Source organism: Tripterygium wilfordii, chromosome 12 (genome assembly GCF_013401445.1).
Source record: "Tripterygium wilfordii isolate XIE 37 chromosome 12, ASM1340144v1, whole genome shotgun sequence".
Taxonomy (NCBI): Eukaryota; Viridiplantae; Streptophyta; class Magnoliopsida; order Celastrales; family Celastraceae; genus Tripterygium; species Tripterygium wilfordii.
The window spans coordinates 3,565,150-3,590,828 of NC_052243.1; the positions used below are offsets into that span (position 1 = coordinate 3,565,150).

Here is a 25,679-nt window from a genome sequence, read left to right on the forward strand (position 1 = left end):
TGCATCGTAGAAGGTCAAAACACAAAAGACTCCCACGGAGCCACTGTATCAACATCACACCTCAAGTAGAGTCCATAAAAATCATTAGTGTATTATTTCCATTCCCGTGCTCTGTTGGGCTCGTTCGTAAAAATCTGTTGGCCCTGCTTTATGAGTTAGGTGGTTTGGGCTTTCTCTAAAATAGGGACAACAATGGGTCGATGGCAATATCAATATTGACATCAACTAAGTCCATACTCCATACCATTCTGTATGGCCCAGATTAACATTCAAGGTAAGTTCATTAAGTTGGGCTTCTTCCTTATAAACCACAACATCAACGCCCACTGAACGTGTGAGTCCATAGTCCATACAATTCTTTGGAGCCCAGATTGATGGGCTTTACCTTCCCGATTTACAGCCCCTGTTCCTTTTGGGCCTTAACTCAAATAAAATAAAATAAAACATTGAAGTGAAAAAAAAAAAAATATTTACTTAATTTTGTTTTAACTTTGATGAACTATTCTTATTACCCAGGATTAGGAATCCATTTAACAAAAAACCAAACAGCTGAATATGGAAACAATAAATAATGCTTAACTATATCAAACATGTCATAAGATCACGTGACCTAAAGTAACGTCTTAGCTTGCAAAGATTCCTATCATGTGCCAACAAATAATTATTAATTTCCGAATCTGATTCAACAAGAGGTTTTAGGTTTCTTTGAATTGATTCATTGGGGATTGAAGATTCAGTCCATGGTAGTAGCCAGTTTGAGCAGCTGGGAGCAGAATAGTGAACGAAAGTTACTGGACCACAACGCGGCAACGCACCATATGACACAGATTTATGGTCTATCATGTTTATATACATCTTTTGTAATTATGTTTATATACATCTTTTGTAATTCTGAATCACCCGTACATGGTCCTACCACACAAAATTTAAACCAAAATACCCGTCCAGAGAGGCAATGGTGCCACATTCATTATCAAGGCTTATTTTTTTTGTTTTTTAAATGAAGGTTTGCTCATGAATCATCGATGCTTTGCTACAATCGGATTTAGAAAATTGTTTACTTGTGTGGATGAAGAAAATCGCAATGCCTAGTCAGTATGACATATGACACGGAAGGAAGACTTAGTAGAGAGAGAAGACCTCACAAGAGGAAGTTCACTGAGTCAAACCCCATCTCAAAGAAAAGAGAATGAATGACATAGAATCCGAGGAATCCAAATGACATGCGATCCCAACAAACGCAACAATCGTGATCCCAACATTCCCAGATTCCCAATCATGTGATCCCAACGATCATCAGATATTGCAAGTATGGCGAGCGCACAGTTCGCTAGAATCTCAATGGCCATGCCTCAGTTATTATAAAAGAGAATGTTCTGACTCACTTAAGGTACACAATCTAAACTAAGAAATTGTGCTCTTAAATCTCTCGAGAAACTTATTGACTTGAATATCAAAGTGTCAGTGGGCCACCCTCTTTTATTTCTACAGGATATGAGGTTCAACATCAACGTCACAACCTAGACTCCAACTGCTGACGTGTAAGTCGTGCACAATTTTGCATCGAGAACCTTCTTTTTAGCATTATTTTGAACATGCGCACTTTAATTTTTTACGATTTTGAAAATGAACATGGTCCTATCCGTCCCCGTCCTACCATAGGATTAAAGGCAAAATAGAGTTTTAAGGTCTAGGCCAAACGAAATTGTTTGTCCTTCTTTTTTTCCACTGAAAAAATATAAAAGTCAGCGAGTTTATTCAGGGTAAAACGGTAAATTGGTTCGTAATGTTTCGAACTAAAATTTACGCCCTAGTTTAATCGTATCCACGTGTTCAAAACGATGCCGTTTGACACTCCCCAAGGCCCGCGCACGTGAGAATTTCAAGTAATAAAGAAATCAAACACCAGTAACGAATCGAACCCAAATAGGAATAAAAGAGGGATAGTGAACCTACTTTCCTTACTCTCACTCTACCACACATCAATGGATTCTCTGGTTCTATTATGTACCGGGGCTCTCCTCGCCGGTGGTCTATTTTGGTTCGTATGTATTCTCGGCCCCGCCGAACAGAAGGGCAAGCGCGCCGTCGATCTCTCTGGTGGTTCGATATCAGCGGACAAGGTCCAAGACAACTACAAGCAGTACTGGTCCTTCTTCCGCCGCCCAAAAGAGATCGAGAAAGCGGAGAAGGTTCCGGACTTCGTTGACACGTTTTACAATTTAGTCACTGATATTTACGAGTGGGGATGGGGTCAGTCTTTCCACTTCTCCCCATCCATCCAGGGGAAATCTCACGGGGAAGCCACGCGCCTCCATGAGCAGATGGCGGTCGATCTGATTGGTGTGAAGCCTGGAGAACGAATTCTTGACGTAGGATGCGGAGTCGGAGGTCCGATGCGGGCAATCGCTGCCCATTCACGCGCGAAGGTGGTTGGAATCACCATCAACGAGTACCAGGTGAACCGTGCCCGATTGCACAACAAGAAGGCAGGGTTAGATTCTCTCTGCGAGGTTGTTTGTGGAAATTTCCTCCAAATGCCTTTCGCTGACAACAGCTTCGACGGCGCGTACTCGATCGAAGCGACCTGTCACGCGCCGCAGCTGGAGGAAGTGTACGCCGAGGTGTTTAGGGTTTTGAAGCCCGGAACTCTCTACGTTTCATACGAATGGGTCACGACTGACAAATTCAACGCTAATGATGCTGAACAGGTGGACATCATTCAGGGAATCGAGAGAGGAGACGCTTTACCGGGGCTCAGAAGCTACTCCGACATCGCAGAAACGGCGAGGAAGGTCGGATTTGAGTTGGTGAAGGAGAAGGATCTGGCGAAACCACCAGCGAATCCGTGGTGGTCCCGGTTGAAGATGGGCCGGATCGCGTACTGGAGGAACCACATTCTGGTTTCAATCTTGTCCGCTATTGGGATTGCTCCAAAGGGGACCGTTGATGTTCACGAGATGCTGTTCCACACCGCTGATTATCTGACCCGCGGTGGCGAGACCGGGATTTTCAGTCCAATGCATATGGTTCTCCTCAGAAAGCCGGAGTCATCCAAACCCGCTTCGTCTTAACCAATGAGGAGGCTACACCTCGCTCCTTTGGCTTTCTCCCCAGGTGTTGTTTTGGGTTAATCAGGAATCTAGGTTTATGATTATCGTCTTTAATTTAATTATCTTTGTATTTTTGTGGTGGATTTATTTAAATTTCCGTGATTGGATCAAGTAATCTTGGGATTCTCCGCCGGAGGTTGTATTTGTGAGGGTGAAATTTCCTGACGAGAGGGAGAGGGAGAGGGAGAGGGAGAGCACATGTGTAGCAGTGCTGGCGCTTGGACATTTGCTGTGTTGTTATTTGTTTGGTTATTGGGATAAGTGTTAAGATCCCGCCAACTCCTTTTGCCGCTGCGTTCGTTTTGTCATTTGTTCACGTCCTACTTGACTACTTGTTCTTTTGGGTTTTGAAAACACGTGGGGCCACCTCTTGTTCAATTGTCTTGTCCTTTTAGTCTATTCATGTTAGTCTATGCATGTGTTTTGATCGGATTTACGAAACAAAAGACAACCTTGTAAAAGTTTGCTATTGACATGCAAGAACAAATGCGACAATAAAAGGATGGAATTGTACTATTTGAATCGAAAACTAAACAAGTGTTTGACTAAATGATGAAGGGTTTGACTAAATGATGAATAACTTGATGGTAAAGGAAAGAACAATTGAATTGAAAGTAAGACTTGATAAGAAGTGAAATGGACAATGTTTGGTGGACTTAGGCTTTGAAATTGAAATTGATCAATGATTTGTTTGTGCGCTTATAATTGACGCTGTGTGTAAATGTAAATTTCTTGTAGTGGTGTAAGAGCAACTCTAATGAGAGTAATTTGAATTGTTTTAAATGGCGCGTTAAATGTTCACAATGAACATCTTTTGACACTTCAAAATTTTCATATATTGAGCTCATACTCCATATTTGGAGTAGCTCTTAACCTGTGTTATCCCATGGCTCTTATCTTTTTCTTTTTCTTTTTTTCTCAATAATTTTTCCATGAGCAATTACTTCTCCATCAATTGTCTGCTTGTTTTCCACTTAGATTTGGTCTTATAGAAATCCAATGACCTTTTGGGCTTAATGATTATGGGTTTTTATCTCTCTCACATTCAGTCTCTGCTAACTTTTCTACACTTGGGGCACTGCTGTGAAGGCCCACTTTATCTCTTATAGGCCCGGTAATCCAGTCCACTCCAAAATTTGTTTTTTAGTGTAAACATATTCTCTTCATATTATCCAATTATCTTAAAGTATTTATACATTTGCTTTTGCACTCCTCTCCCCAGTACTCTTTTTTTTTTTCATGCCTTTATTTCATTATTTATTTCAATAATATAGGCTGATGATGGGATTCTCCATTGGATTTTCATTTGAGAAATGACTTGGTTTCAAGAACGGTATATGATCGGAGTTCCATTAGCATGCATATTCTAGATTTCAAGTTTCAAGTTCAATGGATCTGGATCTACATCTACCTCCATATATGTTTGGAGGATTGTTCACATGGCAAGATTTGTTTTGCTCAAGTTGTTTTTTTTTTTGTTTGCTTGTTTAATTAGACATAGTCCGATGTGTTCTAGTTGTTTTTATTGTTTGTTTGTTTAGTCTATTTTGATATATCCCGATATCATTTGTAATCCAGTGTTTTGTCAGTGTAGTCGGGTCTTTGTTTGAAGCTCTCATATGTAATTTATCTTTATGGTGGCTCGAGTGTCTATGAACCTCAAATTCTCTTGCCGGAGTTATTGAGTAAATGAATACAATTCCACATCGTGACATTTTTCAAAAAAAAATAAAATTGAAATGAATGAGATATGCTTGTTCACGATTGTAGAAAACAATAGGTACAAGTTGAATCTCACATATGCCGACTACATATAATAGTCATTATATATGTGGATTATGGAAGATTTAGGATTAGTTGAATGCGCACGGTTGAAGAGTCAATAGTCAACACTAATGTATAGTAGACGACCAAATCATTTTAGTTAAAATCAAATTAAACATGGGTTTTAACGTCACAAATCCCAATTACGTAAAAAGACGGGTGCCTCTATTACTGACCAAGTCTTTGTATGCAAATGCAATCATTGGGAGACAAAATCAAGGCTAGTTTAATAATCATAATTAAGCCAAATTGTCTTTAGAGCAACATATGCCAGTAAATTAAGGAGTTGAAGTATTGTACGTTTGTTGTATGTTTCAAGCCTACTATTCCATATTAGATTAGCATAACTCAATCAATTGATATATAAGTATAGTCGTAGCTTTCATAACACATGAGATGTTTTTTTTTTGTGTTTAAGAACCAATAACGACCTATGAAAAATAAATCCGCGCAAGCCCATGAAACAGAGCAGACAATATAATGATAACGATCTATAAAGAACAAATCCGTCCGGTCAATGGCTCATGAGAGACAATATACTTAATGTGTTTGACCTTGGGTTTCCAACGGGATGTACTCTACTTAATTCAAAACTTTATTTTTGTCAAAAGAGATGATTACTACAACGACTATACAATTTAATTATCATTTGTAACCAAAATAAGACAATAATAGGATAACAGCGTAACATTGTATTTTATAGTATTTCAATTACTAGATAAACAAGAAGTCCTTATCTGGTTATGTCCAAATTTGGTTGGATTTGACGAAGATGAATGCAAGTGGTTTCTGTAGGAAAAATGTTGGGCCGCCCAAGTTATAAGATAAAAGAGAGAAATAGCAAGAAACGGCGGTTAATTGGTCAAGGTGACTGTTGATTTCGGTATTATTGTATCAACTTCTTCGAAACAACTCTAAAACGGCCATCACATAAATATTGTCAAATTCCGGCAGCTACTATTATTATATATGAATAATAAGCCTAACAGCTTTTACAAGAGGACAAAGCCCACTTCATACACATTATTAATGTAAAGATTATATTTCATTATACTCTTAAGAGAACCATTCAAATCCATCATCCTAACAAATGAAGAAAATTGTACCATCTATTTGGTATATTTGGTTTTCATACATTTTTTGTTTTAATTTTCAGGATAACATAAAAGCGATCCGTGTATGCGTTTGGTTATTATTTTGGAGAACACCCAAAAACAAAAAATTACTTTAAAAAATAATGATGAATAGTTTAGATGACACTCATGTGTATCTCCTCCTTTATATTTTTTTACAAAACATTACTTGAAAAGATCATTTTAATTTAGAAAAAAGAAAATACACGAAAAATAAAAATGGAACCCAATTATCTTGTGTTTTTTTTTCTCATATTTAGATTAACTGTTTCATGGATCAATTAATTCACAATTCAAAACCAATATAATTAAAAAATGAAGAAACCTATGAACTAGTATGAAGTATGAACAAGGCATATATATGCGTGTAATTACTTCATGTCTATGTATGTAACAATTAATACAAAATATCTTAATTCATAAATTACAATTCAATCAATTTGCTCTGATCCTGGAATTCAACTGCAAAGGCCGAGGCGGATTCATGTTTCTTTTCTTCCACAAATTAATTTCTTTTTTCGGCTGCAGAGCCACCCCTCCAACCACCGCGATTGGTGCCGAGAATGGAATTACAACCTCCTCCTCTTCTCCTTCTTCATCGGAGTAATAATCACCGTCCCCTGACTCCTCCGGCGCAATCTGAGCCGTCCAATCAAAATCAGCAATACTACGATGATTACGACCACTCGCGAACTGCTTCATTTTACTCAACGACGGCGCTCTATCGAGCTTTTCGGATTTCCTCGGCGGCTTTGTCCGCCCGACAAAGATCCGCTTAATCTTCGACGCTTGTACTTTGGGAGAAAACAGAGTACTCTTCATGTCTTCACGAGGCTTGGTGATTTTCTTATCATTTTTTGTCATTTTCTTGTGCTTATACTGCTTGATCTGACCCATACACGAGATCTTCGGAGAAGTCGGCTCCTCTTGTGCTTCATAAAAGTCATCAGACCTTAATTTCCGACGAGCTTCTGCTGGAATTATAGAAGCGATCGGACCGGAAAACCCTCTAGTTCGAAGCTTGTGAATGTTGTCTGAATGTCTGATCTTGTGATCTCTCCCAGGACTGAACGGAATAGGGTTGTAGAAATTAACTGCAGAAGCTGCTCTGGGTAGAAGCTTCAAGATGTTGTTTTTATGTCCTCTTGCTTGCTTGTTCTCCATTGTTGTGAACTCTGTACCGAAACAGAGGCTTGAGATATATATAGGAGAAGAAAACTAGAAGAGAAAATTAGATGATGGGACCAAAGTGCTGCGTTTTGACCGTGTCAAGAGGGTGTGTTTGGTCAAAGGAAATGGCCTATCACCTATGCATGGGTTGCGTCTACTTGTTTAGAAAATTTGATTTTGCATTAAATTGTATTTGTATTGGGTGGATTTTGACATGTGAATTCTGTAAGGTTATCTGGTTTGTCAAAGAGATACACGTGGTGGCTAAGAGATATAAGCAATACCAAATGGAAAAAAGAAAAAAGAAAAAAAAGGGGAAATAAATATCATTTTTGGAACCACATAGGATGTTTCATTTTTTTGACATTATGCCAAGCCAGCTAATAATTTTCAAATTGCGACAAAAATGTCAATGGGGGCATTTAATGATAACAATAATGATTTGTTCAATCGGAAATTAAAAGCTAGTTTTCATTTGTATACTACATATAGGGGTGGACCATGATTAGAATCGTGGGATAATAGCGGGTGGGATTTGGGTAGCGCCCTCAAATTTTTTTAGGTTATTTATATGTCATTTGTTGAAAGAAAAAAAACACGAACCCAAAATTAGAGTTAGATGACTATAAAAAGGAGTTAATCTAATTTATTAGTGTAACCCAATGAAATGCATATATAAGTTTGCCTGTTTTATACACTTCTAAATTCTTATTTGGGCAAGATTTTTAAGTCTATTGGGCTAAGATGGTTATGTATTAAGTAACCAACTTCATCTACATAAAGTGATAGAAAGTAGGGTTGTTATGGTAGTGGTATTACCCATTAATATATCGTTACTGATAAATTGGTTATCGAAAATGACGGAATACTGGTAGACCGTTACCAATACTTCGATGAATAAATTTATCGTTAAATTCGATAGCGATAACCGTAATAGTAACAATAAGCAACAACAAAAGGTTCAAAATTGATAAATTTCCGATTATCAACATATATAGATATTAAATATATATTAATATTAATATTATTTTAATTTTTAATTTTATTTAATCATGATCATTAGATCTATTAGTAAAAAAAACTACATCATCCATTTTTTAGGGTTATTGGTTATTCACTTTTATTCCTCACTCTCATTCTCTTTGTTCTCTGCGCAACGTCTCCCTCAAGTCCGCGACTGACGCTACTCCGCCTCTCCCCAAGCTCCGCCCCTCCTTCGGCTTCAGCTTCTCCTTGGCTCCGCGCGTCCCTCGGCTCTAGATCCCCACTACTTTAGCCCCTCACTGGTGGTGCAAGTTCAACTACACAACCAACCACATGGAATCCTTTCAAGACTGGTGTTACAACTACCCACTCCGATGCTCGACCTTCTGATCACCCAAATCAACTCATCGGATGCCCTGATTCCCATGATGCTACAGGTGGGGCACAAGATAAAAGAAGAAGAACGATTTTATGGTTAGGATAATTTCTCTTTAATTTTTTTGAAAGATTGTATGAAGTTTGAATTTGTATAATGCTTTGTTTCTAGTTGGATATTAAATTTGATATAAAAATTATATATATATTTTTTTGAAAAATGTATGTGACAGTAACAAGCATGGAGGTTATAATAAGAGTTGGTAAATTTATCAATTATCGGTTTATCATTATCGGTTTATCATTACTGATCCATTGGTATATCAACTCTTTCGGTAACCGTAACGGTAACGGTAGTATTTTTTGAGTTATCGAAGGGATCGATATGATAACGGTATTCAGAGTTTGGTAATGATAATCGTACCAATAACAACCATAATAGAAAGAATGTTTCTTTCCCCCTATCGAAAATGAATTGAAACGGGCTTTGAGAAAGCCCACCCGTTAATGCGGCTATCCAGCCCACTATCTAGTTAAAAATCCAGATGGGCGAAGTTCTATACTGGTCCAAGTATGAAAATGGGCTTATAACTCGACTCATGATGACTCAAATACATTAGGGAAAACGGGCCATTAAATTTGATTATTTATGGGCCGTTTTTCTCTTATTTTTGTTCATTCATTTATCATTGCTGGGCCTTTCACAGGGCTTCATAGAAACTAAAAAGCAGCCGAGAAAGAAAATGCAGCAAAGAAAACTGTGGATGGTATTGGTGGGCTCCGGATTACTCTTGCTCCGCCTGAATCGATTGAAATTCTACTGCCCGGTCTCAAGTACAGGATTTTCCATCTCAAATAGATTCGATTTGAACACAATGTTTGAGTTGAATCTCATTCTTTGATCCTGTAATGTGCCAGGCAAACGGTGTTGATGCGGGGAATTGAATCGGTTATGGCTTTCTCGTTGGATTTGCAGGATTTTATTCTTCGTGGTCGAGTGCTGAAACTGTACAGACTGGCTCTGAGGACTGCTCGTAGAGCTCCTGTACATTCGAGAGGTGTGTAGTGTTTTAATTAGATGTCTTTTGTTCTATTGAATTGTCGATTAATTAGTCTACACTGTTGTAGTTGATTGGGTTATTTGAGGATGTTCTTTCGGTTCATGTATATTTGGTGAAATTCACAGCACAAACACACAATAATATTGTCCTTTTTGGCTTTGGTTTACTGGCTCACTATAGATACATCTAACCCGCTTTATTCTTCACGAGCCATCTCACAACGGTACTTAGGTACCTAGGCTCAGAAAATATGTTAATAATGTGAGAGGGTCTGTGTTTTGCTTATAAACTACTCTGCCAAATGTAGGATTACAGTCTTGACAGTACATTCTGCTAGCTTCATTGAATTTGGTAGGTATAGATGCCTAAAATTTCCTGCAAAATTGTTGTTATGACTTGTGTTAATGGAATGTTGGACTACGTAAGTGATTGGGCTGTGGAATTGTGTAAAAAAGGTGTGTTTTTACAGCTGACTTGAAGCAGACAATCAGGGTTGAGATGGAGAATAACAAGAACTGTAAGGACAAACAGAGGATCCGGTATTTGATCAGTGAAGGAATGGAAAGAATAAAACGTCTAGATCATATGCTTGATATGCAAGGCCACTCTTGATTAAGAAGAAACTCAAAACTGGTATTCTCAAGTATGTTGTAATTTCTGCCATTGTAACTTCTTTGTTTCTTGTGTTTCAGCTCAGAAAATGCATGTTAATCTCATTGGTTTATTAGCTCAGAGTTTGCTTTGGTTCTGTTTTCATTATCATGAATTGCGCTTGCACTTTTTTGATGGAGTTAAAATGATGATACAATTAAGCAGCCCATTTGCTCCTTTTCCTGCAAAAATTTATCATATTCATATTTTAGCTTCAAATGGATTATAACATAAAAATGGGTATTACTAGGCTATGAGTATTTGGTCTATTATATTTCCTACTTCATTTTTTCTCTGGACGATGTGGGATGTAGAGCATCGAGTCCCTTTGACACTCCATAGCCTCATACGAGGAAGTGAGTCGGTTACCACATAAGGATTGGTGCCTTGGGACTAACATGAAGGCACAAACTAAAGGCAAGAGGAGAGAAGAAAGGTGTAGGATAATTCTAAAATTCAAACCAAACATTGAATAGTATGAGTTTAGTAAGCAGATAGTGTAATCCAACAGGGCGGTGGCCAAATTAGCCAACGAGTAGATTTTGAAAAGCAAGGCAATGATTCAACTTCCCTAGTCTTCATGTTGTAGGCTCCCAAGTCATGTCCGCCAACAAGGTTTTTTGTATAGCCGAACTGGTGGTCGTCTGTGAAGTATATGTGATCGGCTTTACACTCCGGGAAATCCTTAGCGGAAAAAGATAATCCAAAGTTACTTCCGACAAACAACATACAATCATTTAGACCGGTAACCTCAACCCAAGTTCGTCTCTCCACCTCTTCCTCCTCCACCTCTGCATCATCGTCAAGCTCCTCCTCCTCCTCGTCATCATCAGCACCACCACCAACATCCTCCTCATCACCACCACCACCACCACCACCACCACCAACATCCTCCTCCTCCCAGTCCCACTCATCATCATCATCATCATCAACAACAACCTCCTCTTTATCTTCCTCATCATCAACATCCAACTTCCAAATCATGAACCGATTTGTTTTGTATAAATATGTTCCAAATTTTCTATCATCAATCCATTCAGGAATCTCATCTACTTTCTTCTCATTAACATCACCCTCACTGTCATTATCATCATCCTCATCATCTACCAAATGAACATTCCAACCATCTTCATTGCCTTCATCAACGACATCCTCATTATCAAGTTCATACTCCTCGGCAAAACCATCCCAATGCTTATCATAATATTCAAGACTCCGACTATCAAAATTATTGACGTCTCCAAAACCATATCCCATTCGCTTAGAAACCATTAATAATTCATCACCTGATACTAATAGGTATCGTTTTCTTTCCAGAATGAAAGAATATGGAGTCACTAATATCCTGTTTATCTTAGGGACCCGACTCCCCGAATCACTCAAAACAACAACATTTCCATCGGAATTCAAAGCATAGAAGCTTTCCTTCCAGTAAACCACATCAAAGAACCCGAATTTTTCTTCATGCAATAATGAAGTCCAACCGTCGTCCCCTTCCCTACAGAAGGCTAAATCATGATTATCACCGTAAATTGCCATGACAATGTAATCACTATTAAGGGAAGGATTCACAGACAAAATAACCTTCTCAAAAAAGCGATCTCTCATGAATTCTCCACTCCTCATTAACCTGTTGTTTGGATAATGGTATTCTTCTTCGCCAAGTTCAGAAATCCAAAAATCCACAATCTCAGGAAAAGTTGTAATGGGTGGCAGTGGAATTTGTGATCTGGTGAGTGGATTCAGCAAGAACACACCGGGGCGTTTATCCACCACAACCATCCATCCATGAGAGGATCCGCAAATTCTCCTCCCGCGAAGCTCAGGCAGCTCTATACGATGAAACTTGTTCGTACTGAAACTGTAAAAGCGACAAGTATCGCTACTGTCATCTGGCATTATAAGCCATGGAAGTTGCTGGTGCGGTTCGTGTAGAATAGGGATCTGCTTCACCACTGATCTCCACAGCTTGCATACTGCTTGAACACGAATATAATCGTCAAATCTAAGAAGCTTGATAATTGCTTCTAGCAAGTCCTTGTTCAGATGCGCCCAATCTGATGGATGCCTTTTGCACCTGGAGAACATACCGAAACGGAGTGGATAACAAAATCGAAGGTGGGTTATAAGTGGAACTTCAAATCTTTGAACATGGAGTCCAGGGATGGAGAGTCCTATACTTATGTGAATTATGAAAAAGTTGTTTTCCTACTTGTATCAGAACTTAGACAAGTCCGAATCAATCCAGTACAGAATAGATTTGGTCTGGGACTTGATTATAATGAGGGCAGTACCATAATGGGGTTACAGTTTCTGTTCGTTTCAAACTCAAAAGGGCATATAACATACGCCACTCTTAACTTCAAAAACAATCAGATTCAGATTAAACTAGATCGTACTAATCTTATGCGAATTGGGTTTCCTACGTATATATCCAAGGATTAATTTTATTTAAGAGAGTTCTCTTCGTCTTTTTTAATCTTTCTCTTCTAACTTGGGAAAAAATAAAAACACTTTGCTTGTTTTCTAGTTCACTGGGTTGAATGCCCTTGGATTTCAACAAATATTTTCCAATCAAAGAATGAACTTAAAAACCAAAAGGAGCAGGTACGTTGTAATTGTCCAAATACCGTAAAATATCACCATAACTATCACAGAAACAAGTATTCTAGGAACAGAATGAGTTAAAGATCACCTAATTCAGCTGGCCTACAAGGGTCGTGCAACAAATCCCCTCTCAATCATCTTCTCCACCAGCTCTTCATGCTTCTGTAATTGCCCTGCCTTCCTCAATTGCTTTAAGACGGCCTCGTAAACTGGCAAGCGTGGTTTCAAGCATTTCTCCTCAACCATCTCCCTGAAGTACTTGTAAGCATTGTTCCAATGCCCCATCCCACAGAACATAGAGATCAAAACGCTGTACGTATTCACATTCGGCTCAATTTCATTCTCATCCATCTCCTTCTTCAGCTTAAAGACCATGTCAGTCGATTTTGATTCAACAAACATCCGCATCAATATATTGTAAGTCACAGTGTTAGGCTCACATTTCAACTCCTTCATCTTTGCATACATCCTGTGAGCACCATTCACATCCCGTACCTTTGCAATGCTCCTGAATAACATATTAAATGTAGATGCATTCGCACTGCACCCGTTCTTAACCATCGAATTCAGTACTTTGATGGCCTCGTCAAGATTTCCATCTCTACAATGACAATCTATAAGAAAATTGTACGTAATCGTATCAGGGGTGCACTTAAGCCTCTTCATTTGATTATAAATCTGCAGAACTTTCTCAGTCCTACCAGCCTTGACATGAACACGCATTAGGTTATTGAAAGTAACAGAATTCGGCTTAGATCCTATATCAATCATCTCTGCTAAAACATCATGGGCGCGAGTGATTTGCCCCGACCTACACAATGCATCAATCACAATACTGTAAGTAAACACATTAGGGCTTATCCCAGCAATTTTCATCTCCTTAAATAGCCTCTCTGCCTCAGGAATATTACCGGCTCTACACCACCCATGAACCAAGTTCGTGTACACAATAACACCTGGCTCAAACTTATCTTTCAAGTTATCAAAAAATGACTGAGCTTCAATGGCTCTTCTCTTCCTACAAAGTATACTAATCACAATCGAAAATGCAACTTTATCAGGCTTACAGTTATACTCCTCCATACGATTAAACGCATGAACAGCCTCCACAGCCAATCCGGCCCTGACGTATCTGCGAACAAGAATCGAAAAGGTTTCAATGGTGATTTCCACATTTCTCGCCTTCATTAGGTCAATCACATGCCACGCCAAGTCGAACTGCCGCACCTTCCCAGCGAGGTCCACCATTTCATTGTAGAACTCCGGTGATTGTGCTAACCCTTGTTGGGTCGTGGCCCAATTGAAGAAAGACAGCGCCTGACGTATAGGGATTCCATGGCGGACGGCACCGCATTTCTCTATCACGCGCCGGAAGATAGCCGGCGAAACTGGATGAGCAGTGGAGATTTCCGCAAAGTCGATGGACAGAGAAGAAAATGTGAAATTAGATAGTGGAGGGACCGGAGTCGGGTTCGGGTTAGGGTTCTTACGGTGGTGTTCTTTGATAAGGGAGTGAAATTTGTCCGCGATTAGGTTTTCTTCGGGTGATACGGCGTTGGTAGGCGTCGTTTCCGTCTCGTTGTCCTCCAAGCCCTCTTCTTGTTGGAGAGGTGATAGCGAGGTTGAAGAAGAGGAGGACGAAGAGAAAGACTTAACGATGTAACGAGAAAGGTAAGAGACATAGCGTGGTGACCGTAGCTCCGAATTAATTAAAACCATAGCTATGTCGTCGCTGCAACTGCGAAGTGTGACTGGTGGAGGTGGCGGGCAAGAGCCTTTAGCATTTGAGGCTGGCAGGAAAATGGAAAAAATCACGACGTCGTTTCCCTTAGAACTTTCAAAAGTCAATACGACGTCGTAAAGATGCTTCTTAATTAGGTTAAAAGATTTCGTACGGCGTCGTTTAGGACAACAAATTGTTATTTCATGAATGTGTTTTGATTCCAACCATAATCAAATTTTATATAAAAAAGAGAGGCCTATTCGCTGATCTCCATGGCCTGCAAACTGAGGGCCAAGTAATGGGCCTTTGGATCGGCCCGTCTGAGGCCATCGATCGCATTTATTCCAGTCTGCGCTGCCAAACCAGGTGCGCCCGCCCACAACTGCCGGCACAACCAAGTCATAAAACAACGAGCACAATTAAATGGCGACGATACCCTGAGCTCCCCTTCATTTATCCCCACCAACCAAACTGTAAAGTGTAAACATTGGAGATTGTATGGGTCATTTAGTCATTCCACATCCTCCTTCCATATGGGTTTTCAAAACAACGGCGGTTCTTCTATGGATTGACAAACTGGAAACGGAAATTCCAATCATACGAAGTCAATATTTCAGAAGAGATTTTTCAATTTCTTGAATTTTTTGTTAGGGTTTTTGGCCAATTCAGTAATGGCAAAAGGAAAGCTCTATAGAGGACAAGCTATGAAATGGTCGACAATGATGCTGGTTCTGTCAATGCTGTTTATGCTATCGTTCGTTCTTTTGGTGCTTCTTGGCCTTGGAATCTTTTCGCTTCCGGTGGCCAACGACGACTATTCGTCCCCTAATGATCTAACTTCTTATAGGCGCATGGCCGGTGAAAGGTACATTTTTTACTGTAGGAATGTTTGAAATCTTGATTTTGTGTTTGTAGTTGACTGTGATTTGATTTGTAATGTTCGAATTTCTATGGGCGGGATTTGTTGCAGAGCTGGTGGTGGGTTGGAGGAGAAAAGGGAACAGTGGACCGAAATTCTTTCTTGGGAACCTAGAGCTTTCCTTTATCACAATTTCTTGGTTCGTACTTTTTTGTTTCTGTTTGAATCTGCCTTGCTTTTCTAGCTTCATTTATCTGAACACCTAAATTGTATATTCTTCTTGCTTTCCCTGTTTCACCTACCTATGAGGTTCTGGGTTTGCAAAATAAACAGGAACAACTACCATTGTGAAATGAAAAGATTAATGTTTGATGTTATGTGAAAGCTGGTGTAATGTATAGCCCTCAGTATCTGATGTCATTCAATTCAAACGAGATGCTTTGAAATGATTACTGGCAAAAGGCAACCTTTTTGAAACTTACTTTGGATGGGTGGCTCAAGTGATTATTGGCAAGACTAAGTAGTTGCAGACTTTGTTTAATGAGTCATTAGTTGTGCACAGGGAAGAATAATTCACTAATTAATTAACGGTATTTTCACAGTTATTTGGATTTTCACTGTTTCAATCGAAATATGTTCTCCGCATTCAAAAGGCATTCCCTGGATTGATTTGTACATTTGAGTATAATTATATGCCTAATTCTTCTTAAATTGATCGAGCCAGATTTAGCATGAAGTTAACTTATGTTTAGCTAAACCATGTGAGCTCTTGGATTGTTGCCTTTGATACATATTAAGATGAACTGGTGTCTCTCACTTGAATATAGATAGCAAAGTTCTTTATGATTCCTAAGTAAAGGGTAGGAAGTGTCAAGTACAAGTAATGAATGACTCACTTCAATATTGTAAAACTGCTGACTCTGTACTGTTTTTGGACAGTCCAAAGAAGAATGTGAGTATCTAATAACTCTCGCCAAACCTCATATGAAAAAGTCTACTGTGGTTGATCACAAAACAGGCGGGAGTAAAGATAGCAGGTTCACATTTTTCCTTCTCCTGCAATTCAATCATTATCCGTGTTCTATCTTCTTTTACTTGTTGATATTATTTTTACAAAAAAGTTATTCATTGAATCGTGGAACTTCTCTATTTCTTTTGAGTATGCATGTGGTTAATGTACCTCGTATCTCTTGGCTACAGGGTCCGTACAAGTACTGGTATGTTTCTTACTAGAGGACGAGATACAGTAATCAAAGCTATAGAAAAAAGAATTGCAGACTTCACTTTTATTCCAGCAGGTATGAGCTTTCAGAAACTAAGATAAAGATCTGTATGGATTATTTCACACTATATAGTTGTACAAGCATAATTTGTGCTCTATTGTTCACAGAATGAATACACATGAAAAGCTAAAGGATTTTATTTATAGAGCCTAAAAAAGCTGAAAAACTAAGTTCTAAATGCAAAGAGATTGTCTACTCTAGTGAGACCTTTTGGATGTCAATTTGATTGGCATATTGTTTACTAATGAGTCGTAGAATGTTATAATTATCAATTTGAATGACTGTTTTTGACCTGCTGTTATGAGTTTCTATTTTTTATCCATTGAGAAAAAGAGTTCCTGGGGCCTGAAACTGGTGGATCAAAACTCTGCTTCATGCAAACGATAGTATGAATTATATTAGATTTTTTAGTGACTTCCAGGATGAATAGGGAATTGTCACTTTCTGATCACACATAAATTTTAGTTGCCCATGTTGTTTGATGTGCAATTGAGGATGTGAAAGTTCAGAAGCGACAGTGTTAGGTATATCCTTAAATTTAATGGATGCTTATTTTGGTTGCTTGTAAGCTATAATTTTGCGCATGTGAATTAATTTTCAATACAGGGCAAATGATGAGGAAAGATTACATAAATAATGAATAAGGCGACGATGAATACACGTGCTTTGTAACAATAGATGATCACATCAGAAGTCAAGTGTTTTTTTTTCTTCTCACTAAAACTAGTTTGTTACAATGATATTTGCATTGGGCCTCTTAAGGGAGCCGGCATTGTTGATTCCTGCTTGGGTGTTGTTTTGGGTACTGTACATTCATTATGCAAGGTTGAGTTTTTATTTACACACAAAGGGTGTCGAGCCTTTATCAATTTTTAGTACTTTAAATTTTAAATCTCATAAAGTCAGATTGTGGGTTCTGGTATGTTGTTATTTTGCCACTTTGGCTAAATGAATCATTGTCCCCTGATTGGTCGTCTTTATAGATGTAATTTTTATGCATAGCATTACCCAAATACACTTATATATTTTGAACACCAACGATATGTGCATTATGGCTAATCATTGCTTGCTGCAATCGTCCATTCATTCAACTTACAGTATTTCTGTGGGGATATATCGATACCAATTTGCTATATGACTCGGTATCTTTTTTTGTTTTAAATGAGCTGGGCTACAATGCTTGAGTGCCTTTCTAACCTGAGTTTAACCGTCCACAGAAAATGGAGAAGGACTTCAGATTCTCCACTATGAAGTTGGACAGAAGTATGAACCGCACTATGATTACTTTGTGGATGAGTTCAACACTAAGCATGGGGGCCAACGGACTGCGACTCTTCTTATGTATTTGTAAGTGTGTCAGTCTAACATGGTGTTGAGAGACATCTTGTACAGATGCTTAAATGTTTGTATATGCCATTCATTTCTTCTACTGCTGATACAGGTCGGATATTGATGAAGGAGGTGAGACTGTATTTCCTGTTGGCAAGGCATTTCATAATTCTGTTCCTTCATGGAATCAGTCCGAATGTGCCAAAAAGGGTCTATCTGTAAAGCCAAAAACGGGTAATGCTTTGCTTTTCTGGAGCACAAGGCCTGATGCCACAGTCGATCCTTCAAGTTTGCATGGTTAGCAAATCTACTCCCTTTCCCTGGTTGATAATTTAAACTTAATTGTGGTTGTATGGGTTTTCTTACATCTCCGAATGGTCTGTTCTTGAGGCATTAGGATAAATAATTTCCAACCATCACTTGTAGTTTTGAGCCATCTATACATATTGATTCTATGATGTGGGTTATGGCAGGTAGTTGCCCAGTAATTAAAGGGAACAAGTGGTCAGCTACAAAGTGGATGCATCTTCGCGAGTACTAGGCCGGAGCCATTTACAGTTGAGAATAGGAAGTTTACAATAAGAGTTAGTTCCTATGATTACAGAAGAATGAACTTTGCAATTACAGATTCTTTAGGATATGGAAAGAAGGGATATAATTGGGGGTTGCAGGTGATGCGACAACATCATATTGTAAAGATAGAATAATTTTCTAAAATGCAAAAGAGATTACTGCTCGACTCTGACTTGGAAGTTGATTTGCTACCAAACTGGGATTGCCCCGATCACCTTTGGCCAAAGTTGCCTATGGGTTTTCGTGGTTCAATCCCCGTGGGATCTATCCCCCTTCGATTTCGTGTTGTGCCTCGCCCTAACTTATATGTTGGTGGGTTGTGCACTTCATCCTTTCTTCTACCAAAATCAATTTATGTGATCATTCAGAGGTGAAGGTAGGCAGTGTCGATTATGATCACTTTTATAGTACATTAACTGCAATTAATCTACAAAACGACGCCGTAAAGAACGAAGTCATGAGAAGGAGCACTTGAAACGGCGCGTTTTGATTGACAACTGAGCGTCTGTACCTTTTGATACTTGGGAGTCATTTTCATGAAGTCTATCCATTTTAAATTGTTAATGGCGATGAGTTTGACTTGCAAGAATTACAAAACAATTGAAGGTGAGATTCCAATGAGAACTAAGCGAGTTCAATTTTCACGCTTTAGACCCAACTTAACATTGGACCCAACTTAACATGTCATTAGGTGAAAAACTTTTGTCTAAACTCATATCGGATGTTCAAAGGATAACTTGACCATTACAGTAATTCATTCATAATGGATTCAGTGTGAGAATTTATTGACATCAGGAGCAACATATACATATTTGATTCTATAATCATACACTAGCCCCAATAGCTCTGGGCTTAGCTTTTTTTTTTTCTTTCCTTTCCTCTCACATTGTATGTATACAAAATCCACTTCATCTCTGTTTTCCATCAGAATCTATTGTACCCTTTGTCATCATGGCTACAAACTCTTCATAATTTATTTTTCCATCCTGTATGGAGAAGAAGTAACAATTATAAAACAGTACTATGATGAAGAAACAAGGATTGATTTAAAGATTCAAGAAATACATACTCTATCAGTGTCAACATCGTCGATGACTTCATCAATGGTGGCCTCGTCTCCCATGCCATATTGAGTCATAGCTTGCCTCAGTTCATCTCTTGTGATAAACCTGGTCAAGAGTACAAGTCAGTGAAAACTTGACGTGGAGGCGAAAAATCCGAAGAGAAATTTTTAGTCATTTATGGAATGTGTAGATGTGATTTCTGCAAAAGGAACAGATGAACTCCGCAGATTTGTATTATTCCATAATGGTAGGAGTAAACTAACCCGCTATTATCCTTGTCGAAGTATTGGAAAGCTTTGTACAAATTCTCTTCTTTGTCAAGCCTGTGTCGATGCATCGTAGCAGTGATAAACTCTATGTAATCAATAGAGCCACTGTTGTCAACGTCGGCCTGACAGAAGAATTCTAAACCCGTAAACACTTGCTTTCACAGGCTAAAAAAAGTTTCTTGAAGTAAACAGATTTTAGTAAAAGTATGTACACATGTAAGATGAGATAGTTGAAGGTTTCTTACAGCATCCATCAGCTGCGTTATTTCTTGCTCGGTGAGCTTTGATCCGAGCCTTGTCAATCCATCTTTGAGTTCTTCATAAGTGATTGTGCCACTTCCATCAGTATCAATGTTCTTGAACATCTGTTTTAATCCCTTAATTTCGTCTTCTGAAAGGTTCTCTGCTATTACCTTCCAGTAATCCAAATGTCAGAAAAACAAAAAAAAAACAAAGATCAAGGAAAATGTATGGAAAAGCATTCCCTAAACGCGGATCTACACACCATAGAGGCGAGTTGCTACTTAGTATATGTTATGAATAATTCGACCAACTTGGACAGAAGTCAAGTATATTTCATCAAATAATAACACATAAACTTCCAACTTCCTTGTAACTTCACAAAATATCCATTCATAAACCATACCTTCAGGGCAAGTTTCTTGAGCTTGTTCATAGCTCTAAACTGTTTCATCCTAGAAAGAACAGCACTATCAATGAGCTTGTCAGATGCCTCGCCACCCTCCTTCAACCATGGATGTTCTGGTTCGATGACATAACATGAATGAATACGTAATCAACTATAAAACTTAGTCAACTTTTATTTTCATTTAAGAACATGGATAGATTCATCTACAATCATTATAGATTCAGCGAATGTTTGATGACTGAATGATTTTCTTGCAGCCAACTATCAAACTAGAATGGTATCGACAAATTAAAATTCTTAGAACCTGATGGCGTGCCTATTGAAATCCTTAAAACAAGTATTGGTACCACTTACCAAGGGCCTCAGCGGCGGTGATCCGTTTCTTAGGGTCCTTTGTTAACATTTTCTTGATTAGATCCTTTGCTAGAGAAGAGATAGAAGGCCATGGAGACCTACTTAAGTCAAGGTTGCCCTTCAAAATTGCATCAAATATGCCTTTCTCAGTCTCTACAAAACCAATATCCATAAGAAGAATATTAGCCCAGCAAAACAGCAGTCCAGCCCTTCCTTTGCTAGGAAGCAACAACTTAACCCCAATGTAGATTGTGTGTTTTCTTCTAAAAACACCGAGTCGTTGACTGATACGGTGAACTTGATCGTGGTAACTCTTAATGCAAGCGGGAGGTCATGAGTCTTCCATGTGACCCGAGATTTACGTGGGCAGCTGGATGGGTTCTACGTTACCAAAAAAAGTGTTTTCTTCTAACACAGTTAACAATTCTCAACAAAATGCTTTACACAACATGCCATATAAGATCACAGTATGCTACAGCAACACATTATAGATGCTGAAAATTGGGAATCAAGAAAAGAAAATAATGCTCTAAATTTCAATAGATTGTGTTAATTATAAAACAAGATCTAGTGCAAATGTGTAATTTAATCGACCAAATTTATGAAAGTTCACCATCATGTAGGACTTAAGACTGTTAGCAAGATCATTCTGTAATAACTTTGGGTATCAGTAAGAAGAGACCTACCAGCCAAGAATGGAGCCTCCCCACAGAGCAGAATGTATAGAATGACTCCAGCACTCCAGACATCTATCTCCTTCCCATACTTCCGCTGCAATACCTCAGGGGCAACATAATATGCACTTCCAACAATATCCCTATACACTTTACCTGGAGAAATTTTAAGAGTCAAAAATACAGCATACAAGAATTATGAGCTTGATGATAACCACAACATTGCACACATAACACTCCAATAGTAATAACTAATTGATACTTGCACAGCACAAATGATGATAATTGTTTTTGTTTTCAGTGCAAACAGTGACATTATAAGGTAACAAATTGGGTGGTCTATCTAATTACTAGAGCGATCCAAACGCATTCTATTTCAAAGATAAATTTTATCTCGAGAAATTCTGTTGCTTCAATGGTCACAATAGCAAAGATATGCTCACATACATATGCATTCTTGGTTTGCACAGCATTGTGTGACTGAACATATGAGACTACAAACACAAAGACCATAGAAGCTTGGCAATTTTTATTTTATTTTTTTTTATTTTATATACCAAGAACTACTCACAAAATAAAGACTAATCCCTTGTGTTAAATTTACAAGCACTAATCCATTTCACAAAATTGCATATCATTGTGCTGCAACCACAAATTAAAGTTAGTTGCTTCTATGAAGATACATGCATATACTTATGAATGGATCTCTCCCCCCCATGTTCTGTACTGCTTTTTTAATTGGATCTGATGGTTTTCAGTTGGTGACCATTACTCATATCAGATACTAATAGTGTGTTTGGATTGAGGGATTTGGGGGAAAGAAAGGAAATCTTCCCCCTAATCCTCTCAAAATCCCTCCGTTTAATGAAATCTTTATCCCAATCCTCTTTAAATCCCTCTCCTTATTTTTTTCTAGACTATCCAAACAAAGGAATTAGAAGGAAACTCCTTTTCTCTTATATTCCCTTTCCCCAAATCCCCCAATCCAAACAGAGTATAAGTGTCTGTCCTAGTGATGAAATGCTTTATCCACAATATGTCCCCTTATTTCCTGATCTATTCCCTTGATTTATTATTGGAAAAAAGTGGTTGACTTGGTTGACTGATGCAGCGAGGGCAACAACCACGCCTAGCCCAAGCCAGCAACAAGAGGCCCTAACTACCCACTGGAAAACCGGTTGTCCAATGTTAGGTTTGACCCACTTATATACTGCAACTCTAGGCCAGTCACCACCGATGTGGGACTTCTACCCACAACATGGACTATTCATCCTGCATCATTCCCTCCTGCCAACAGAGAGCACGACCACGTGCTCGGTCCAACACCACAACACTGGCTCCGATACCAAACTGATGCAGCGAGGGCAACAACCACGCCTAGCCCAATCCAGCAACAAGAGGCCCTAACTACCCACTGGAAAACCGGTTGTCCAATGTTAGGTTTGACCCACTTATATACTGCAACTCTAGGCCAGTCACCACCGATGTGGGACTTCTACCCACAACATGGACTATTCATCCTGCATCATTGACCCATCCCTGTCCTCTTGGTTGACTCATAATGGCAGAGGTGCAAGGTCATTTTCAAGCTGCCATAGTTTGCCTTTTCTTACTCAAATACGAAATTTGTCCATGCATTTGACATCAAGAACACGTAAATTCTAACATACTTTAAACACTTTGAAATTTGCATCAGAACCCTCTAGAAAAAATCATCTCAGCCTGATAAATTGTTCTAAGTTCTAACCTTTACGAACATATATGATAAAAATCTGCATAAGTAAGATAAAAATATGCATCAAGTGTAAACATATTACAAAGCCTTATCAGGAAGTGAATTTTCGATAAAAAAGTGTTCAAATTACTCCATCAATGAAACCCAAACTAGTAAATCACACAACTTGCAGTTACCAACAATAGAAATAAGAAACAAACAGACATAAAACTGACCTTCCTCTATGAAGACGGAGAGTCCAAAATCTGTGGCTTTAAGCGAGGCTGCCTCATCCTTACTTGCAAACAAGAAATTCTCAGGCTTCAAGTCCCTGTGCATAACCCCCATAAAATGGCACACATTAACCACATTCACAACCTGTCTAATGATCTTGGATGCTTCTTTCTCTGAATATTTCCCCTTCGCAATAATCCGGTCAAAAAGCTCACCACCAGAGCACAACTCCATCACCAAATGCAGATTATGCTTGTCCTCATATGCACCTTTGAATTCAACAATATTTGCTTGTCCAGTCAAATGCTGTAAAATCAAAACCTCCCTCTTAGCATCCTCAATCTCCTTATCATCCACAAGCTTTCTCCTTGAAATAGACTTGCACGCATACTTCAACCCAGTAGCCTTCTCTGTGCAAAGATAAGTTATCCCAAACTGGCCTCTACCCAGTTCTTTATCAAGATCGTAGAGTGTGGTTACGTCAACGTAAGGTTTCCCAAGAATGGGTGGTGGAGATGGAAGAGAAGAAGAAAAGGGTTCCTGGGTGGGTTTCTGTGGGGGTTTGGACTGGTAAGGAAGTGAGTCTGAGGAGGAAGAGTCTATAGGTATTTCATAGGACCTGGTCTTGAACCATCTACTGAAACAAGTTCCCATATTTTGGTTGATGATAATGATGGGTTTTGGTAGATTTCTCAAAGAAATAGCTTAAAAATTCAGGTGGGCTTAATTTATTGAGGATATTTATGGATGTTTGAAATTCAAGAAAGCATTTTTAAGCTTCTGGAGAGGTTTTCTTCGCTTGCTTTTAGAGAATGAATTTGGGTTTGTGCCTTGCTTTTGCCTGGTGGTGTGTTTTGGGTACCGTTCTCTGTGACTTTCGCTTTGTGCTTTGCTTTACGCATCTTGTGACAGTTTTTGTTTGGTCTTATGCGTGAAATTTCCTCAACACAAGCCGACCTTCCAAGACTGACGTAAGGCGTACGCACTGAGGCCCAACTCATAATCCCAAATGAAAGCCCATCGAAATTAAGCCACATACTGAAGGGGTGCCCCAACTCTGCTGTGTATTATAAGACAACAGAGTGAGTGATGGAAGTAAGCAAGCAATGGTGACTTTCTCGCCATTCAACCCCTGCAGAGCTCTGCAGTTGCATTCTTCTCCTCAAGTTTCTTATGTTACGAGGCCGCGCTCAAATTCAATCTGCTAAAGGTCACAATGAAACTTAACTAGGTGATACTTCTAGAAGAAAGTTATTAATTATTGATTGTTTCGCAGGTAGGTGGGGAAGGGGGAATACCAGATTATGCAGAATCTCTGTAACTGGAAAAAAAATAAAAAACCATAATCTGCAATGGATGCCATGAGATTCTATAAGGTTAGGCTCATCCATGTTATAAATACATGCATTCTTAGTCCAATTCATACAAATCATATGAATCAGAGAGTGAAAGAGTACCTGAAACTTGAAAAGATGCAGAGACCAGAACACATAATTCCAATGTTGTTTTTCCTCTTCATTGTTCTATGTCTGAGTCAACAGACTGTGCAAGCTCAGTCTTTTCCCCCAGCAAAACCAGATGGGTTCGTGTATCTTGCTAATCGCTCGCTAGACTCTAACACCATCTTAATCGAAGCATTCTTGGACCCTGCCTGCATCGATAGCAAGGATGCTTGGGAACCTCTCACACAGGCCGTCCAGCACTACAAAGACCGCGTTCAACTGGTTGTTCACCTCCTTCCCACACCGTCAGTAAAACCCCCCGCGTCCTATTCTTCATCACATTTTCTACCTTTTCTATATGACATTTGAGGTTTCTGTCTTTGTTTGCTATTGCAGTTACTATCACAATTCATTTATTCTCGCTCGCGCTCTCCATATTGTAAACAATCAGAGCAGTTCTGCTACATTCGTGTTGCTGTCGCAAATCTTCAAGCATCAGGTTCGTTTTATATACAACAATGTCTTGTCTAGTTGCATCGCTTTAGTAAGAACGGAGATCTAACGTAGTTGCAGAAAGAACGTCACTGATATTCT

At 38.9% G+C, this 25,679-nt stretch overlaps 7 protein-coding genes across 8 annotated transcripts; 3 read left to right on the forward strand and 4 right to left on the reverse strand.

Annotated features, from left to right (window-relative positions):
• The first annotated feature begins 1,930 nt into the window (after nt 1-1,930).
• On the forward strand, nt 1,931-4,721 carry LOC120010247 (24-methylenesterol C-methyltransferase 2-like). The gene is made up of 2 exons (XM_038860980.1): nt 1,931-3,117; nt 4,388-4,721. Exon 1 carries the CDS (start codon nt 1,986-1,988, stop codon nt 3,072-3,074), a length of 1,089 nt encoding a protein of 362 aa, XP_038716908.1. The 5' UTR covers nt 1,931-1,985; the 3' UTR covers nt 3,075-3,117; nt 4,388-4,721.
• Nucleotides 4,722-6,290: 1,569 nt separating this feature from the next.
• On the reverse strand, nt 6,291-7,318 carry LOC120011188 (uncharacterized protein At1g76070-like). Its single transcript, XM_038862253.1, has one exon. The coding sequence runs from the start codon at nt 7,232-7,234 to the stop codon at nt 6,506-6,508; it is 729 nt and encodes a 242-aa protein (XP_038718181.1). The 5' UTR covers nt 7,235-7,318; the 3' UTR covers nt 6,291-6,505.
• A 1,996-nt stretch (nt 7,319-9,314) lies between these two features.
• On the forward strand, nt 9,315-10,475 carry LOC120011189. 2 transcript variants are annotated; one of them, XM_038862254.1, is made up of 3 exons: nt 9,315-9,433; nt 9,518-9,657; nt 10,130-10,475. In XM_038862254.1, exons 2-3 carry the CDS (start codon nt 9,531-9,533, stop codon nt 10,270-10,272), a joined length of 270 nt encoding a protein of 89 aa, XP_038718182.1. In that variant the 5' UTR covers nt 9,315-9,433; nt 9,518-9,530; the 3' UTR covers nt 10,273-10,475. The 2 variants fall into 2 exon arrangements, with proteins under 2 accessions (XP_038718182.1, XP_038718183.1); XM_038862255.1 differs by lacking the exon at nt 9,315-9,433 and having other exon boundaries at nt 9,440-9,657.
• A 319-nt stretch (nt 10,476-10,794) lies between these two features.
• Nucleotides 10,795-12,399, reverse strand: LOC120010462. Its single transcript, XM_038861261.1, has 2 exons — nt 11,278-12,399; nt 10,795-11,208 (listed from the first exon to the last, which is right to left on the reverse strand). The coding sequence occupies exons 1-2, from the start codon at nt 12,397-12,399 to the stop codon at nt 10,795-10,797; spliced, it is 1,536 nt and encodes a 511-aa protein (XP_038717189.1).
• LOC120011183 (pentatricopeptide repeat-containing protein At1g20300, mitochondrial-like) lies at nt 12,239-14,736 on the reverse strand. The gene is made up of 2 exons (XM_038862249.1): nt 13,007-14,736; nt 12,239-12,388 (listed from the first exon to the last, which is right to left on the reverse strand). The coding sequence occupies exon 1, from the start codon at nt 14,635-14,637 to the stop codon at nt 13,021-13,023; it is 1,617 nt and encodes a 538-aa protein (XP_038718177.1). The 5' UTR covers nt 14,638-14,736; the 3' UTR covers nt 12,239-12,388; nt 13,007-13,020.
• Nucleotides 14,737-15,194: 458 nt separating this feature from the next.
• On the forward strand, nt 15,195-18,851 carry LOC120011185 (probable prolyl 4-hydroxylase 3). Its single transcript, XM_038862251.1, has 7 exons — nt 15,195-15,506; nt 15,612-15,699; nt 16,440-16,537; nt 16,701-16,798; nt 18,001-18,130; nt 18,225-18,409; nt 18,586-18,851. Exons 1-7 carry the CDS (start codon nt 15,313-15,315, stop codon nt 18,651-18,653), a joined length of 861 nt encoding a protein of 286 aa, XP_038718179.1. The 5' UTR covers nt 15,195-15,312; the 3' UTR covers nt 18,654-18,851.
• A 567-nt stretch (nt 18,852-19,418) lies between these two features.
• On the reverse strand, nt 19,419-24,536 carry LOC120011184 (calcium-dependent protein kinase 29-like). The gene is made up of 8 exons (XM_038862250.1): nt 23,646-24,536; nt 21,708-21,851; nt 21,022-21,174; nt 20,665-20,780; nt 20,264-20,431; nt 20,013-20,140; nt 19,755-19,854; nt 19,419-19,671 (listed from the first exon to the last, which is right to left on the reverse strand). The coding sequence occupies exons 1-8, from the start codon at nt 24,295-24,297 to the stop codon at nt 19,594-19,596; spliced, it is 1,539 nt and encodes a 512-aa protein (XP_038718178.1). The 5' UTR covers nt 24,298-24,536; the 3' UTR covers nt 19,419-19,593.
• Between the last annotated feature and the right edge of the window lie 1,143 nt (nt 24,537-25,679).